We start from the raw sequence: 17564 nt of genomic DNA on the forward strand, positions 1-17564 counted from the left end.
GCTGCTGGGCTCCACGTAACTGGCCAGGACTCAAGAGATCAAAGGTGCCTCCCACCCATAAAAGCCAAAGGGGATTTCTCCTGCCAGGTCTCAGCCCTCCTCTCCCTGCTGCTAGAAGGAGCATTTAGCCACAGGGCAAGGGAAGTCTCTGCCTGAGGAAGGCTGGTCTCGTGGGTAAGGCACTGGGGTAGGACTCAGGAGCTCTGGGCTCAGCTCCCTGCTCTGCCACAGACTGTGTGTGACCTTGGGCAAGTCACTTCCATCTCCCTGTGCCTCAATTTCCAATCTGAAATGGAGAAAATACTTCACTTCTTCCACCTGTGGTCTCATCTCTTTAGTGTATGAGCTTGTCACGAGTGGGGCTGTGTGTGTTTGTACAGCACCTAATGCAAAGGGAACCCGATCTCGGCCGGGGCAGAACTTCAGGCCAGCCCAAAAGGGACCATCGTGATCGTCTAGTTGGACCTGCAGAATGCCGGCCAGAGTTCCACACGCTGATCTCTGCATCAAGCCTGTAATTCCTGTTTGAGCTGGAGCAGTTTTTAGACAGACAACCCACCCAGATTACCACGATAGCAGTAACAATGTCTGAGACGTAGCATGGAAGCTCTTGGGGGCAGGAACAGTCTTTGTTCTGTGAATGCTCAGCACCAACCACAATGGGGCCCCGATTTAGGACTATGGCCCCTGGGCGCTACTGTGATACAAACAAGCAGCAGCAGCCAAGAGCTGTTGGGAACAAATCCGCATTGCAGGACTGAGGGGCTTTGCCTGATGGGTCTAAAGTTGGACTATTTATCCAGACAACCCTCCGCCCAGTGATGTGGAGAGGCATGGGCCCTGGGACACAGCACCCTCGGCCCACCCGTCCCCTGCTTTCAACATCTGGGGACGGCACTGGAGCAGGACTCCAGTACAGGATGTCAAGCCAGGCTTAACCGGCCAGCAAACGCTACCGCCCAGGGACGGGGGGAGATGCCAAGTGACATTTATGAAGCAGAATAAATAAGAAGTTGGGCACCACTTCCTGAGACAGAGGGAACCGCTTCAAACAAGAGACCAAAGGCTACTCCCTGAGCAAGAGGAGCGACTCCCCAGAGGTGGGAGACACAGGATTGCCTGGCTAGCGGGAGAGGAGATGAACAGCTGCCTCTCCACTCACTCTGCCTCATCCTCCTTAATCCTTCTGACAAGCACTGTCCATGAGCAGCAGTTCTGTAGGGAGACGGCAGAGAGCCCATCATCTGGTCCTTTTACTAATCCCCGGATGCTTTGCCAAAGCGGATCGACAGCACCAACGCCTGTTCTGCGGACTGGGAGCGAGGGAGCATTGGGCTGCTTTGATAAGCCACATACTTTCTGCCACTTACACCCTGGCCTCTACCAGGGAGCAAGGAAGCACCCCAGAGGTTTTCAGAAGCTGGAATCCTCAGCAAGCGTACATTGGTGTTGATCCATAGACTCCCACAGACCTAAACTGATTTACACCAGCTGAGGGTCTGACTCCCTGTCTGGTTTCTGTTTGGCAGCGAAGCCCAGGGAGCTCAAGCGACACCGCAATCTGCTAGGCGATGAAAGTACAAGGGCACGATGCACCCTCAGGCTGCTCTTCCAGCTCAACCCTCCAGCCGCATTTTGTGCCCAGCTTCCTCCAGCCATTGGCCTAGTCTTGATTCTGCCCCAAAGCTTTCGCTAGGGCCCATCATCTCCCTGCATCCATCTTGAGGGGCAAAACCATCATGCCACAATGCCGGTGCGGTCAGGGCCAGCCCTGTGCAAAGGCAGACATGAGCATCACACCCAGCACGCTAGGGTAGGAGGGGAGCAAAGTCATTTGTCCTGAGGCAGGAAAATAAATAATCAGAAGGTGGGGAGTGGGAGGAGTTTTAGACTGTATGTGGGAGCCCTGCCACCCTCCCCTCTGACCCCAGCTCCTAAAATGGGGCTCCCCCAAAGCACAGTGATGGGTAGCCTGTGTGCCCAAAGCCCAGTCTTGGCCCCATCAGCTTGGCAGGGATGCTGAATTGCCTGCAGTGAAGGCCATCATGCCAGGACGCTGCATTGCAAGCCCCCCGCAACGAGGTCCTTTCCAACCCTGATATTCTATTCTATGAACGAGCTCCGGGCTCTTTCGAGCACCCCGTAAACCCCAAAGCGAGTGGGGAGTTGCTGGATTGTCTCGGAGCCCCAGAAAGGAGGCGGCACGGTTCTGAGCCATCTGTGATCGGCAGGGATTGGGGTGGAGTGGGTGGAATAAGCAGCAAGACATCGGAGCGGTGTGCAGGGCGGTGTTTGGCTCCTGGCACGGTCAGTGCTGTATAGGTGAGCAACGCAGCCTGACAAGCTGTGCCCCTCCCACCCTGTGGGCACATGCCACTTCTTCCCCCTGACTGACACACGCACACCCCGGGGCTCCCCGCAGAGTGCCGTCAGCTTTCAGAACACGAGGGGTTCAGACAGCAGCACTGGGATCAGCCTGGCGCCATAGCTCACCCCACCGCAAGGGGCTTATGAGCGACCTGCCCCTCTTGTAGCCTGGAGCCAGTGAATGGAAGGAGCAAAGGGCTGAACCTGTTAAGTGCAAGGCCCCACAGCTCTTTCCTGGGAAAAGTGGGCTACCAGGATAGGAATGGGTCCAAAGTTCACAATAGCTTAATGCAAGGTGTATATGCGGGGCGGGGGGGGGGGGGGGGTGTCCAAAGGCGCATTTCCCCACCCACCGAAGTCAGGGAGCCAGGAGTGACCCTCTCCCTGCACAAAGTCCTACCAGCTGAGGATCTCAGACAGCAGAGCAAAGCAAGTCCTCCTAGCCATCCTCCCCCACCCCCACACTGCCAGGTCAACCTTGGGGGATGGGGAGTCGGTCTTTGGATGAAAAAAGAGAGAACAAATGGAGAGAGAGAAAAAGAAAGAAAGCTGCTGGTGAAGCTCTCGGGTGCTGGACTGTCTGAAGGACATGGATCATTTCAGCTATCAGTCACCTCCCGCCATGGGGCTGGAGCAATAGTAACTCCATTGACAGCCTCCTTGCCAAAGCCAGCTCTGATAGCCACTCTCTTTCTGCCTCTGAAGCCTGCTCCCACATGCTCCCAAGCTGCGGCTGGATGGAGACAGAGCGGTGGATGGTGTGTCAAAGAAGGCACAGGAAGGGGAGCCCAGGCAGTGCCCCCAGGCTCCCAAGCATGGAAGGGGCCTTCTCATGCGGTGTGCTCCCTGCATCATGACCTGATGGTGCTAGAAGTGGGATTCCCAGCTTCGTCTCCTAAGGCTTGACAGGCCCAGCTCAGTCACTCACACTAAACGGGGCTGCGTGTTCCCTCTCAGCCATGGACACAGCTCACCACATCCCAGAAAGAAACAGCTGGGCTCCCAGAGATCGCCATACCTTTCTTCACCTTCTTCTCCTCCTCCCCTTCTCCTGCACCCAGCAGAGTGAAGATGATTCCAGTTTGCGAGTTGATGCCCACAGCCGTCACTAACATCCGTCCGGAGCCCTCCATCACATGGGTACCTGGCCAGGGGAACGAAGCATCGAGGGGAAAGGAAAACACGAACCAGGAAGAGGAGACATTAACAGTCAACTTCCTGACTATTTTAACACAAGAGACTGTTGGACTCCAGGGGATGGGGTACAGAGCCTGTTGCTTGTGGGTCACCGGTTCAAACCTGGCCCAGGTCAACCGAGACCCAAAGTTATTGCTGGAATGACGGCTGCTCAGAGCCTCGTTTTAAGTTAACTGGATCTCATTCCAGGTTCCCTGGGGCAGGCATCGCCATCACAACGGGCCACTGAGATGGAACTCCCCACTAGAAGTGATCCTATCAGTCTAGCGAGATTTTTATATTGGCCCCAACCCACGCATGCTGCCACACTACAGAAACCCCTCCAGGACAGGGTTGGAGCATACCGGCAGGGAGCAATGGGCAACAGACACTTGCTCTGCTGCTGCCCATGCTGTCCCTGCTCTGAAAGGGGATTCACCCTCCAAGGCTGGTCATCTACCAAGACCATTCTTGGTCTGATCAGTAGCTGAGGGGCCACTCTATGCTGTGCTAGGACCACGAATGGCCGGAAGGGATCTAGCCATCTCCTGCTGGCCATGCTCCAGGGATGGGCACGCAGAACCCGGTCTAACTTGTGCCGGCATTGGGAGGGTACCAGCACTGGGTCATATGAACATGAATCCTGCCAAACCCCAAAGCATCCAGAGGCTGGGTATCTGGCTGGGGTTTCCAGCCCTAGCGTGGAGGGCTTGGGTCATAGGTCACATCTGGTGGCCTCACCTGAAAGCAGCATGGGGTCTTTATCCAGGGATTTCTTGACATGGTCCGACTCCCCAGTCAGAGAGCTCTCGTCGATCTTCAGATCATTGCCCTGGATCAGGATCCCATCCGAGGGCAGCAGATCACCTGAAAGAGGAGGGAACACATTACAGGCCAGCCTGTGCCTGACACAAAGCTCATCCTGCCCTTTTCTCAGTCTGCAGCTGGGGAGGCAAGGCCTGAAGAATTCCTGATGCCAGGAAGATTACCCAGAATCCCAAGGCATGGCTAAGTCTAGGGGAGAAGAGGTAGCACAATGGTGGGAGAACAAAATAACAAAAACAAATTACTCCTTACAGCAAAGCTGTGGAGACAAGCTCCCAGTGGTGACGGACAGCAAAGGGACGCGGAGGGGTGGGACGTAGAAAAATTTCTCCAGTCAGCAATCTTCTTCAGTGCAATGAAAGCATGACCCTGAGCAAAAGCAATTCGGTGAGTCCCTGCTGGGGAAATGGCTACAGCACGAGGTACTCCACAGAGTCCAGCTTAGCACCAACAGTTGCCTCTGTGCGTGAGGAGCCCACGCAGGCAGACATTGTCCTCCACAGACAGCAGCCCCTGTAAGGTCAGGATGAAGGCATGCTGGGACAAGTGGGGAACAGGTACTGCCCACATCCAGCGAAGAAGGCAGCCAGGGCCTCAGTTTCCACTGCTGGCAGCTCCATGACTGAGCCAACTCAAGGAGGGAAAGGGCAAGATGTGAGACAGGCTCAGGAGTGCCTGAACTGGCCAAGTCAACTCTCTGTGGGCTGGCTCCCCTCCCACCACTCACCGTATTTGATCTGCGCAATGTCCCCCACCACGATCTCAGCCACAGGGATCTGGATCACCTGCCCCTTACGGATGACCGTGAACTTCTGCTCCTGCTCGATCCGGCTCTGAAGACCCCGGAACTGCTTCTCCTTGCTCCAGTCGTTGAAGGCCGTCACCAGCACCACAATGATCACCGAGAAGAGAATGGCTGCTCCCTCGATCCAGCCAGCCTGCGCCTCCCCCTCATCCTCCGCGCCCGCCACTGCTTGGCCACACACTGCCGGGGTGGGGTGGGGGGGGCAGGAAGTGCAGAGAAGAGGAAGATTCAGTCACGTAAAGGAGATCTCTGTATCTGTCAGCATGTTGCACAGCAAAGGGCCTGAAAAGCCCACATACACACAGATGCCTCCTGTCCCTTTCTCCCACAAGTCACTCCCTCTGGTCACCCTTCTCCTACGGACACTGCCCATCCAGCCATTTCTGCATAGAAGTTATTTTGGCAGGGGCCTGGGAATCAGGACACCGGAGTTCTTTTCACAGGTCTGACATGCCCTCTCTAGGTGTGACCTTGGGAATGAGTCACCATCTGTGTCTTGCTTTCCTCAGTTGTTATCCCAATTTGATACTTCAAACAGCCACCAATAAAAACTAAGCAAACACCATTACTGGGCCCTTGCAGAGAACTTTGCAACCCTTAACCAATTAACCCTTACAGATTAAGGCCCCAATTTACACAGGCTCGGAAGAGGTGACATGCCTTGCCCATCCACCTCCAAAACCACAAAGGGGCACCCCATCAGAGCTGGGATTAAGTCACGTGGCCAGACCACACTTATCAGCCCACCTGATACGGACATTGCCAGAGGCATAATCCAGACTTCGCAAAGGACTCAGATCCCTGGATGACAGGTACTAGATTACACACGCTGGCATGAGATCAGCCTGTGGGAATGGGTCTCTCGAGAGAGAGAGAGCTACGATAGACCCTGTATAGCCTGCTTCATGGTAGGTATCCCCAGGGCTGAGCACACAGCAGGATGACCAGCAATGCAAACCCAAAACATAATGGTCACGCACTAGGAGGTGGTTGTTCAGGGGACAGGGTGCTTTTATCTTAGCTAGGGTGTATGCACGTGCACCGGGATCTGGTACGGTTAGGAGATACAGACCACCACGCAGGTATTTCCAAGCCTACTAGGTGGGTGCTTGGTATCTTGGTGGCAGATAGAGCCTTAACATACATGTATATAAGTGCACCAGTATGGATACGCGACAGGTCTGGAGAACCTTTCTCCCTTGTTCTAGGCATCTAGCGCTGCACAGCCAGGATCACAGGTTGGGGACTCATCTTCCCCTGAGGCATCAGGGATTGGCTGCAAGGGGCCTGCTCCAACTCCTATCCGAGTCAATGGAAGGACTCCCACTGAGCTGGATGGGAGTCAGATGGGGCCATAGGAAAGGCAGGACTTTGACCAGCTGGGCCCTGCATGCTGCCATCACACCAGTGAAGGCCTGCCTCCATTTATCTAGCTACCCACCCACACAGCAGGTGTGCAGACCAAGCCCCGATCAGCATGTCAGCCAAACCGCTCCTCTGCTCTTCATCCCCTCTCTTCAGCCTATTGCCCCTGGTCAGGGAGCTGTTTTCCTCTTGGGGTCTCCAATTGGGATTATTTTGCTATCTCTGGCCAAGAGCAGAATTTTTTCACCCCCGTTCTCAGCCCATCCTGCCAAGCCTGCCTGGCCTTCCTTGTGTTTAGAGTTCAGATTCATTTTGATCCATAAGCTGATGCAGAGACGCACAGGATACGAGACATGCTGCAGTTTCCTCTCCTCTGCTGTTCCATAGGATGAACACTCAGCGCCATGGTCTAGCTTGGAAGCCAGTACTTTCCCTGCAACCCCCCCCACAGCCTAGGGTCTCGCATCCAATCCACAGCATCCTTTAGCGCCAGGATCGTGCCACTGACTTCTCCTTGCAGGGACTATCGGCACTCGGAAGACAGCGCTCATATCTTTCTGTATAGCACCTTTTAAGCCCATATAATCCCAGAGCATTCTCCAACAGACTTAACTGGAGTTCTGACTCCCTCAGATGCAGCTGCTTCTGAGGTGGAGCCTGGAAGGTGTTTAACAAGCCCCTGTTCTGAACTGTGTTGCAGTAAGCGAATCCTGTATCTCCCTGAAACGGCAAGGGGCAGAGAATTAACAGAGACGGAATGTGGCCAGGACATAGGCATTAACCCTTTTTGTCTATTGGCCTGACCCAAAGCCCATTCAAGGTTAATGGGAATCTCTCCATTAGCTTCAATGGGCTTTGGATCAGTTCACAGATGTTAGCATTTTCCGCCACACCCAGCACTGTAGCATCTAGCTGTACAGTGGGAGAGGTGTGCTGGCAAGGAAACCGGCAGGAAAACTCAGCGATGTCAGCTGTATGTTAGGGAACTCAGCTAGGGAAAATCTGCTTAAGAGTCAATCAGGCAGCATGTATGTTGGGGCAGGAGTGGGGAAGGGGAATATGAGGCCCCAGATCCCCAGCTGGGGCAGAGTAGAGTTCCACTGAAGTCACTGGGCCAAATCCCCAGCCTGTGCAAACCCAGATAGTTCCTCCAGCTTCAGGGTCACACCAGCTGAGGATTGATCCTAAAGAGGAAGCCTAAAGCAGCGATCAAAGCGCCTTTTCCAGAACACAAATGATACAGCCCAGGGGATAGGATAGTGCGGCTCCTGGCAAGACCAACCCCTTCCGTGCCAGTTCTCAGTGAATGTTCCTGGAGACGCGGCCCCTTCCCCGCCGCAGCTGTGGGGCACTCACATTCATTGTCGCCACCTGGGGGGTGATAGAATGACAGACCCAGGGAGATTATGGCTGCGATTTCCAAGATGATCAGTGTGACGTCCTGAAGCGCCTCCCAGACTAACTGCAGGAAGGTCTTGGCCTTTTTGGGCGGGATGAAGTTCTGGCCAAAAACTTGCCTCCGCTTCTCCAGATCCGCTGGGTTCCCAGACAAGCCTGGAGAGGAAGGCAAGAAGGAGAGGTGAGGAGAAGAAAGTCACCCTGCCACCCCCATCCCAACAGCTGACACATCATCCTTGGACATCCCTGGGTACCTTCCTTCTCCAGTACTCCCTTCAGCGTTATTTAGATCACAGCAGAGCTGAGATCAGGGCCCCATTGTGTCGGGAGCTGTACAGACAGACCCTGTCCCAGAGAGCTCGCAACCTACACAGATAAAACAGACAGACAGATGGTGGGAGGGGAAACTGAGGCGCTGAGCAGGGAAGTGCCTTGCCCAAAATCACCCAGGTCTCCTAATGTCCCATCCACTAGACCGCACGGCTTCTTATTCTCGGTTTCTCCCATGCATGTGCTTTTCTGGCTGGGCCTCTACAGCAGACAACAGCAGAGGGCGCCCAGACCCTGGAGAGATCAGGCTCCAGCGCAGATCCTGGCAAGCTTCCCCCACCTACACCGATTTGCATTGAGGTTACAAGTGCCAGAGGTGCCCTCAGGGACAAGCGAGCCCAGCTGGGGCCAGGTGGTTGAGTTCCCTTGAATGATGCAGCAAGACAGAAACCTGGGAGTCCCCCCTGCGCTCTCAGTTTCCCCGACACTGGGTGGAGTGGGTCATGAGAACAGTGGGTGGCTTTACTCTGGTTCCTTGTTGGGGTTCCCCCACCAGCCTAAATCAGCCTGCTAGGGAAGGTGCGACTGGTCAGCAAAGGGACGGGAGAGAATGAGGCAAACTGAGTGAGTCGCAGGTTTGACACACAAGTATGTCTACACTGTGGAGAAACACCAGCAGTGCTGAGTGTCAGAGCTCGGGGCCATTGATAGGGTCGCGGGGACTGGGCTGCAGTGCTAAAGACATCAGCGTAGACGTTCAGGATTGAGCTGGAGCCTGGGCTCTGTAACCTAGTGAGGGGGAGAGTTTCACAGCCCGGGCTCCAGCCTGAGCCCCAATGTCTCCATGGCTATCACCTGACCTGGGCTCGGAGACTCAGTACCTCGGGTTTGTCTTTCAAGTGTAGACGTACCCTCAGACGTTCAGCTGGACCAGGTACCCCACACACAGGAAACAGGGGACGCTAGCTCTGATCAGCAAACCAAAGGTAGCGAGAGCTCTTGATTCTCGCCACCTTTCCAACACAGCCACCACCTAGCAAACCCCTCACGTGCCAATGAATGCCAGCTGGTGCTCACTGGCTTGTTTACATGTTGCATCAAATTAGCTGTGACTCTGGCATTTATAACAGGTGTGAAATCAGAGCTGCCTGCTTCAGTCTCTCTCTCCAGCTCACAGGGAAGGCAGCGGCTGCCAGAGCACTCTCTGCCTAGCATGTGGGCAGCAGGTACCACCCACAAAGCCTCAGACAACCAGATCTGTGCTTTGTCCTGTGGCCAGGCAAGGTGACAGAGTCCAAGGCATCACTCCGGATTTCCCCAGCCTTGCAAAATCAGCTGTACCCAGTTCTTCCAGGACGTCCGAGGGTTTTTCCAGCTCTACTAAGATCTTTCCAATGGAAAGCTGGCAGAGGCAGATTAGGGGTTTGTGGGGCCCACCCCAACCCTTCCACCTGCAGGCCCTGCCCCTGGGCTCCAGAATAGGGCTGTGACATGGGAGGGAAGCCAAGGGGAGGAGAGTCCGTGCAGACAGCTGCACAGATAGGGAGAGCAATGGGGGCGTCCATTCATGCCAGGACTAGATCTGTAGATTCAGCCCCATCCGCAGGGAGACGTTTGCTGGGCTGATGCTGTAGGGAAGACATGGGCTTGGAGACAGACCTCCAGCATCCAGCTGCTGCTTCCATCAGTCTTACACGGGTCCATCAGAACAAAACCGCCTCCTCTTGCCCACTTTGCCATGCGGATTTTTTGGCAGTAAGGGGGCGGGGGGCGGGTTAACGAGAAACTGTCAGATCCCTGAGGCTGCCCTAAACGCCCATGGTCAAGACCACTGCTTATACATCACGGTGTTCACATGGCCCCCGTCACGGCAGCACGTGTGCCCTCAGCTGGGCAGTGAGGCAGGAAAGGGTTAACCCCCCCACACACACACACACTCGCTGCCTTTTCCAGATGTGGAACTGTGGCCCAGAGAGGGGATGTGACTTGCCCAAGGTCGCACAGAAAAGTCTGGGGCATAACTAGGCATTGAGCCCAGCCCTCAAGCCCCAGTCTCCACATCTGGGGAAAAAAAAAAGGGGGGGGGGGGAGGCATGTTAACCCTTGAGCCTTCACCACAAAGCCATCTCCGCCCTGTTGCGACACAGAAGAGTTGTCTCCTTGGGGCTGTCAACCCAGCCCCCTTAACCAACATTATGTCAGGGTGGACTTAAATGAAATTTATCCATAATTGCCCGCCTCCCCACCAGCTCCACCTTAAAAAGGTCAGAGCCCTGCATTTTCCACCTTAAGGGTGCCCCAGCCAGGTTCCTGCCAACTCCCGAGATGCACCAGGCGGGGAGGTCAGACTCAGAGCTGTGCTCTGAACTGTAGACACTTGGACTATCTCCCCTCCACATGTGGGTCAGGGCTGGGCCAGCCTGGAAACCCAGACAGACCCTCTAGCTAGAGACTGACTTCCCTGTCGTTTGAGGGGGTTTTCCCCTCCTTCAGCCAGCTGAGCCCCGAGGAGAACAAAATCCTCCCCTTCTACCCAGCTGCAGCCACCCGCAGGAGATCAGGGGGGCCAGGGAGGGAGCAGAGGTGTGGAGAGGGGAGAGCAGACGAGGGAGCGCCCCCCTCCGTCCCATCACAGGCTGGCTGGCACCGCACAGTCCGAAGGGAGAGGAAAGCTGGCCAGATGAAGTCAGCCCGGGTGTCCCTACAAGCCTGCCTGGGAACGAGCCCCACCCAAAGTCTCTGGACCGGATGGAAAATAATGCGGTGGTTTGACTCACGCGGTGTCATGGCCCAGGGACTGGGAGGGGAGGATGAGTGCACGCTCCCCAGCACGGGGGAGAAGGGAGGAATGCCAGGCACATGGAGTCAGAACGAGGACAGCTGCAGCCCTACTGGCACACCCAGCTCTGTGCCATAGGGAGGGGGGTGAGCCCCACAGCCCCAGCTGTACACGGGCTCTGTACCGGAACAGCAGAACGCACCCCACAACTCAGCCCTGCAGCTGTCCCCCAGAGCCTCCCAGTCTGGGCCCCCACCCCCTAGATTCTGCTCCACCACAGAGCGCACCCCACAACTCAGCCCTGCAGCTGCCCCACCTGGGCAGGCTGCCTGCCCCTCAACACAGACACTCACTCTGCCACAGGGGGAGAGAGCGCGCAAGCCCAGGTCTGCTGCCCCCTCCCCAGACCCAGCTGCATGCCAGAGGCAGAGAGCCCCCTGCCCCAGAGTCTCCACTTCACAAGTTTCCATAACCGTTCCCCTCAACTTCTAGCACAAACAGGGACCGTGGATCAGGTTTGTCTCCCCAGTTATGCCCAAGCCAGCGGATCTGCTCTCCCTCTACCCCCGAGCAGCCCCCCTTTGGGCCACAGCAGGTGACCGACACGGGCGGTGCCGGCCCAGAAGCCAGTCAGTGCAGACTCCCCCACATTCACCTTAACTGCTTAGCCCCTGGTCTGGCAGGGAACTTGCTGCTCACACATACACACCAGCCGCCCGTCTCCTCCCAAACCATCCCCACCCTCTTGCTCTGCCCTGTTCCTTCTCCCCAACTTTCAATGTTCTTTTCTTCACGGTCACCCTCTAACCTCATTCCGCTAGTCCTCCTGCCAGCTGTCGGGGGGAAACACGGTCACACCCTTTCACCTTCCTAAGGGAGCCAATTCACCACAGTCCTGGGGGAAAGCAGAGCTTCAGAGTGACTGGAGTTGGGGACCCACAGGAAAGTGGGAGCATCTGTGTCATGATGAGCCGGTGACAGGGTCGCCTGCTGTCCTGAAATTAGCCAAACCAGTCGAGATTTCCACAGCCCCCTCCGACATTCCAGGGGTGCAGCCCTCAGAGCTCCCAAGCTTATTATGGTGCCATTGATGGAATTGTGCAAGACTCCGGGATGTGGAGGAGGGAGGCTAGTCTCGGGATTAAGGCACTGGCCAGGGATTTAGAAGATCAGAATTCAGCTCCCTGCACTATTGCAGATGTCACATGGGACCTTGGGAACATCTGTTAGGGTTTGATTTTTCAAAAGCCCCTAAAAGGGTTAGGCATCCAACTGCCTTTGATTTTCAAATCGCTTACCCTGTATATACAGCACCAAGCACAACAAGGCCCTGATCTCAGCTGGGACCTCTAGACACGACAACACTATATATTAAAAAAGTGAAAGATTTATAAGCCATTGCAATCCCCGGGACGTTTGCCAGTTAAAGTAGGAAGTAAAGGAAAGAAAGGGTTAATGGGGGGAGGAGCTACAGAGAGGGAAGAGAAGAGGTTCCAAAATAACCCACCTGCCACTTTGTGCATCAAATCAACTGTGGCCATCCTCTCACAGTCAGGGAGGCAGGCAAGGACAAGGGGCAGCCAATCATTGATAGGTGTTGGGTGTGACAAGGGAATGGGTTAGAGGCCAATGGACTCTAGTCAGCATAGATCTCTTGGCCAGTGGTGTGAAGACGTGTGACCCCCGACTGGCAAAGCAGTGCTGGTAGAAGCCCTTAGCCTAGATGCAGCTAGACTGGCAAAGCCGCGCTTTCACCAGGGTCTCTTGTTTTGTTCACAGGGGCGGTTGCTACACAAACAAAGAGCAGCTACGCTGGGATAGCTGCCTGCACGTCAGGAGTGCTTTGCCGGTGTACATAGCATAGCAATGTACCTATACCAGTAAAGGACTCTAGTGTAGACATGGCCTCTGGCAGGAGTAAAAGGGCACTGAGCCTATCGGGGAGGGGAACCTGAACAGCAATCTCTCTCCCCCAGAATGCAGCATCCCATTGCCACTCTTCTCCTGGCTGAATGTGGGTCTCCTTCTCCAGGTTAGTTCGTGCATACACACAGAAAAACAGGTCAGGTGCCCAGCCCTGGCTCTTTACCCCTCCCGGTGCTCTTGCCACTGCAGTCCTTGGGCACCGGAAAGGTCTCATGGCTTGCCTCTGCTATTCCCCATGCCCCATTGGGTTATTTTATTTTGTATTGCCAGCAGGAAGATTTGCCTCTTCTAGGGAAGCTGGGACAAGGTGACTGGCTGGCTAAGCCAACCTCGGGCCCAGGGATCCCCAGTTACGGGCTGGGCTCTCCATGCTAGCTCTGCAGGCTGGAGGAGGGAGAGAGTGGGCCAGAGGAGGAAAAGGGGACTCTGGTGTGGTTATTGCCAGCGAGACAGCCAAGGCTGTATTTGCTGACACTTTCATCCCCCAGGCGAGATAGAAAAACGAGAGAGAGACTCCCGTCAAACTGATTCACAGAACAAGCCTTTGCTTAGGGCAACAGCTGCTGTGTACAGCTCTCTTTCCCACCCCACCTCCCTCGCCACCACAAACCAGCCTTGGGCTCCAAACTCACAGAGCAGAGGGTTAATTCCACAGCAGTTGGCCAGCTGAGGAACAGAGGGACAGTGGTCTACATGCCTACGAGGTAACACTCAAAGGGGCAGAGGACCAAAGCAACTAGGAGCTCAGGAGGAATCCTCTCCTCGCCGTAGGGGTCATTCTTCATCACCTGACGGCAGGCACCTCCTTACCATCCCCTCCTGGCACCAATGCGCCATCTCCTCTACATCCTCTGACAGTCACCGGGTGGTTGACTCCGGTCCCACCACGAGTGAACTGGCCAGAGCCCTGATTGGCTTAAACACAGAGAGGCCAGTTTGCAGAGATGACTTAGCAGGAGGTTGGGGGGTCCACAAGCCTGGATGGGAAGGGCCCCCACAGGGCACAGACACAGCCAAACTACGCTCCACAGCGCAGAACAAAGTGCTTTCCTCACCAGTGTCCCTTGTGGCAGAGAAGGGCTGTAATGACTGTACAGGAGATCTTTCACGGAGGCTGCTGGGCAGACAGACCCTCTGGTTCTCTAGCTCCCAACCACAGAGTCCCCATCAGGGCGCTTCTAAATATCTGCCTGACCCAAGCAGTCACGGAAGGGGCTGCCGAAGGCCCTACGGCAATGCTTTGGGATACACAAACCTAGCAGCGAGCTCTTGGGAAGGGGTCATTCTGAGCCATGAAGCTCAAGATTCAAAATGCAACTATTCCAATAGAGAGCAGCGTAGGCTGCGTGTGACGAACCCTCAACACTCGGCTGTCCCCCTGAGATGGGGTTCATAGAGTGGGGACAGGAGCTGGACTCTAGTGCTGGATAAAGCACCTTGTATTGACCCAGGCAATCTAGATGCCCTAGGAAAGTGTCACTAGTGAACAGCCTTTTACTGAACCCCAAGATTTGAAGTTTAGGGAGACTGGACTTGGCTGTAGATGCCTTGAAATGCAAACACGGCCTCTGCCACTAACAATTTGTGGACAAGATTTAGCACACAGGGACATTGTCCCCGCCCAAAAGCACCTTCTGTTGCAATGCAGGGAACAGCAGGAGATGCAGTGCAGGGAGGGAGACTCCCTGGACGTGTACATTCCCAGGGAGCCAAGCTGGAATTCAGCAGTACTAGAAGTTGCCCGCAGAGGGCTCCTATATTTTATATGTCAAGGCAGAAGTCCCAGAGGACAAGTTGTATCGGCAAAATAGATTCTGTAACTTCCTCTCAACTTAAGAGGATGTTTCCGTGTTAATCCTAGGGCATCCAAACAGCTCTGTCGCTGCACCTCCATCCTGACCTGCGGCTCTCTGGTTCAGAGACCACCCCCCACTCTTGTGGTTGCAGCTCATTCCTGATCCACTGCTCCCAGGCCAGATTCCCTGTGGACTGGAAGGATCCAAGAACAGACTCTCAGTCATTCCACCCTTCCGATCCCAGCAAAAGTCAGAAGCAGAGGGGCTGCCGCAAGAGATGAAAAACCAATGGGCAGAAGAAAGGTTCAGAGAAGATTTGGTCCAGAAATGGCCAGCATGTCTAACTGCAGTCGAACCTGGCCTCATCCCTGCGTCCTGCTGATACTAGAGATGGGCCCAAGCCGTGTGGGAGTCCAAACTCCCGCAGAAGGTTCAAGGGTGGGCTGTTTAGAACCAAAGCTTTGGCTCAGCCCATGACAAAAAACGGGCCAGCTGCAGAGCATGGAACTGAACTTGACCAATGCGCAAAGGGTCTTGGCTCCTGGGAAGCAAGTTCAAGCCTCCCCCTCAAACTCTAATCTGGGACTTTCACTGGCATGGGGCACAGGACTCCACAGAACAGGGCTGAACATGGACTGTCAGAGGAACCCATTTTATACAAACCACCAGGGGCCAGGACAACTGAGTTACAGACCAACTTCCGCTCAGTTTGTGCAGGAGTTAGCACGATGGGGCCTGTTGTGACTGGGGCTCTGGGCATCACTGTCGTGTAAACACAACATTAACCACCACCACCTCTTTGCACTCAGCAGGTGAACCATGGGGTTGCTTTATAGACCACTTAATAAAAGGGATTGCCTAATGGAGGTGGGTCCTGAACACTGGTTAGCCCGTAACTTAAAAAAAAAAAAGTGAAGAGGAACTGCTAGATCTAGGCAGTAGCCCCAGTAACTTTGGGGGAGGAGGAGGACACTCCATAAGCTGAGATTTAAAAAAACAAAACACTCCGTGCTCCCCCATTATTAAAATGGTTTATATTGCAGTAGCACCTAAGACCCTAGTCACGAACCAGACGCCATGGTGCCAGGTGCTGTACAAACCCAGAAGAGAGCTTTTGGGGGTAGGGACTTACTTTAAGAGACAGATGGACACTGATCCTCAGCCATGCTGGAGGACCAATCAGAAATCCATCTCAGCCTACATTCAGGAGCCAAGAGGACACTCCTCGGGCTGGATTTTCACAGGTGTTGAGCACCTGCAGCTCCCATCAACTTCAACTGGCACCGTGGGTGCTCAGCACCTCCTGAATCAATGTCTCAGGGCTGTGCTCTCAAGTACTGAGGTACCCCCAAATCAGCAGCAACTCTTGAAAACGCTGGCTTCACTGAGCTGCCAGTGAGGGGAGTCCATTCCCTCCGCCAGGGTTATACCTCTCTGTGCAGAGAGCATTGCCATCTACTAAATACATCACACTGGGCTATTTACCCTGGGCCTGCAGGCTCCCTGACCCGCTGGTTGTTTCCCTAGCCAGTCACTGTGGTGACATTATCTGGATGAATCAACCTGTGCACAGGCTCTCTCATGGAATCACACATGAGATTTACTGGGATGCAGAGCGAAAGCCCCGGGCCTGAGGGGAATGGTATCATTACAGTCTACCATGCTGCTGGCTATGGTGTCTTTCCCAGCCCCGAGGACATGCCTCTTGCATCAGGGCCATCGATCACGTCAGTGTTTTGTCACAGGCAACGACGACGACAAAAATTTCTCAACCTGTCAAGATCCAAAAGTGAGACAACAGAAAAAGGGGACACGTGGGAGGATGACAGGAAAAAGCAGGGAACTCGGAAAGACGGCGGGATGCAGCGCTCCAGCCTTCAGTGTTTGCAGTAACCTCGGCGCTGGGCGGAAATAAACCCAAGTGAGAGCAATGCTGGGGCTGTGTGGGATGGAGGAATATGCAGGTCTGGAAACAAGGGAGAGAGTCAGACAAAAAGACTGAGGGAATTAGGACTGCTGCCTTTCAGCTCTCTTCTCTGCAAACAGAAATAAGAGCACAGAGCAGCATCTGGGGTGTAACTCCCCACCCCTCCATGCATGTGCACTCTCTGCTTGGCGTGGGAAACACATTCCTTTGTGATCTGAATTTGGTATTTCCAAACAGGATGTCCCCATCTCTCCCCCCACGATTAGATCTTGTGTGGTCTTCCCTTCTCCCCAGCACACCTTCCCGTTCCCAGGCACGGCTGTGAAATATGCTAATCCAGCACTTACATCACAATACGAAAGAGCTACGAACAATAAGTTCTCAAAGTGAAGCAAGAAAACACTTGATTTCGGAGTCTTGGCCTTGCTAATGCAGCTGCCATCCACGCAGATCCCCTCTGCCTTCCATAGGCAATGGCCAAGCCTATTCAGCCAGCCCAGTCCCTGCCACCTTAACATCAGCTCCCTTCTAGGAATCCTTGTCCAACACACTTCACTGGTGTTAAAAAAAAAAAAAATCGCTTTCCTTGTCTTTTCCTTCCTTTTCTCTGCTAGGACCACTAGCTACCCAGCATGCATTGATGCTATCCTGCCTCTTGCGAGCCTAGATTGGAGGGTCCTCAAAAAGAGTTTGGGGGCTAGGGAAATAAAAAATTATGGAGTGCAACACTCCAGGGAACGTAAGCCTGGCCTAGGAGGCTGACTAGAATCATCATCAGCCCCCCAGGATTACTTTCCAACACGGCAAGGACCACATTTCTATTGGGAAGTCCTCGGGAGGGGCTCAGGCAGAAACCTGATTAGCATGGCTGCCAGGGGGGAGCATCCCCACCCAAGGGTTACTTGGTTTTACACGTAGACCTTATAGGAG

At 54.6% G+C, this 17564-nt stretch overlaps 1 protein-coding gene across 5 annotated transcripts in view; it reads right to left on the bottom strand.

Annotated features, from left to right (window-relative positions):
- ATP2B4 (ATPase plasma membrane Ca2+ transporting 4) overlaps window positions 1–17564 on the bottom strand; it is a 99580-nt gene that overhangs the window by 35064 nt on the left and 46952 nt on the right. For all 5 annotated transcript variants that reach the window (XM_077839314.1, XM_077839312.1, XM_077839310.1 and 2 more), the window contains 4 exons: window positions 7895–8092; window positions 5096–5353; window positions 4285–4410; window positions 3386–3511 (listed from right to left, as the gene is read on the bottom strand). In XM_077839314.1, coding sequence (XP_077695440.1) covers window positions 3386–3511; window positions 4285–4410; window positions 5096–5353; window positions 7895–8092 — 708 coding nt within the window. The remainder of the gene's footprint in view (window positions 1–3385; window positions 3512–4284; window positions 4411–5095; window positions 5354–7894; window positions 8093–17564) is intronic.

The sequence above is a fragment of the Eretmochelys imbricata genome, chromosome 21 (assembly GCF_965152235.1).
Source record: "Eretmochelys imbricata isolate rEreImb1 chromosome 21, rEreImb1.hap1, whole genome shotgun sequence".
NCBI lineage: Eukaryota > Metazoa > Chordata > Testudines > Cheloniidae > Eretmochelys > Eretmochelys imbricata.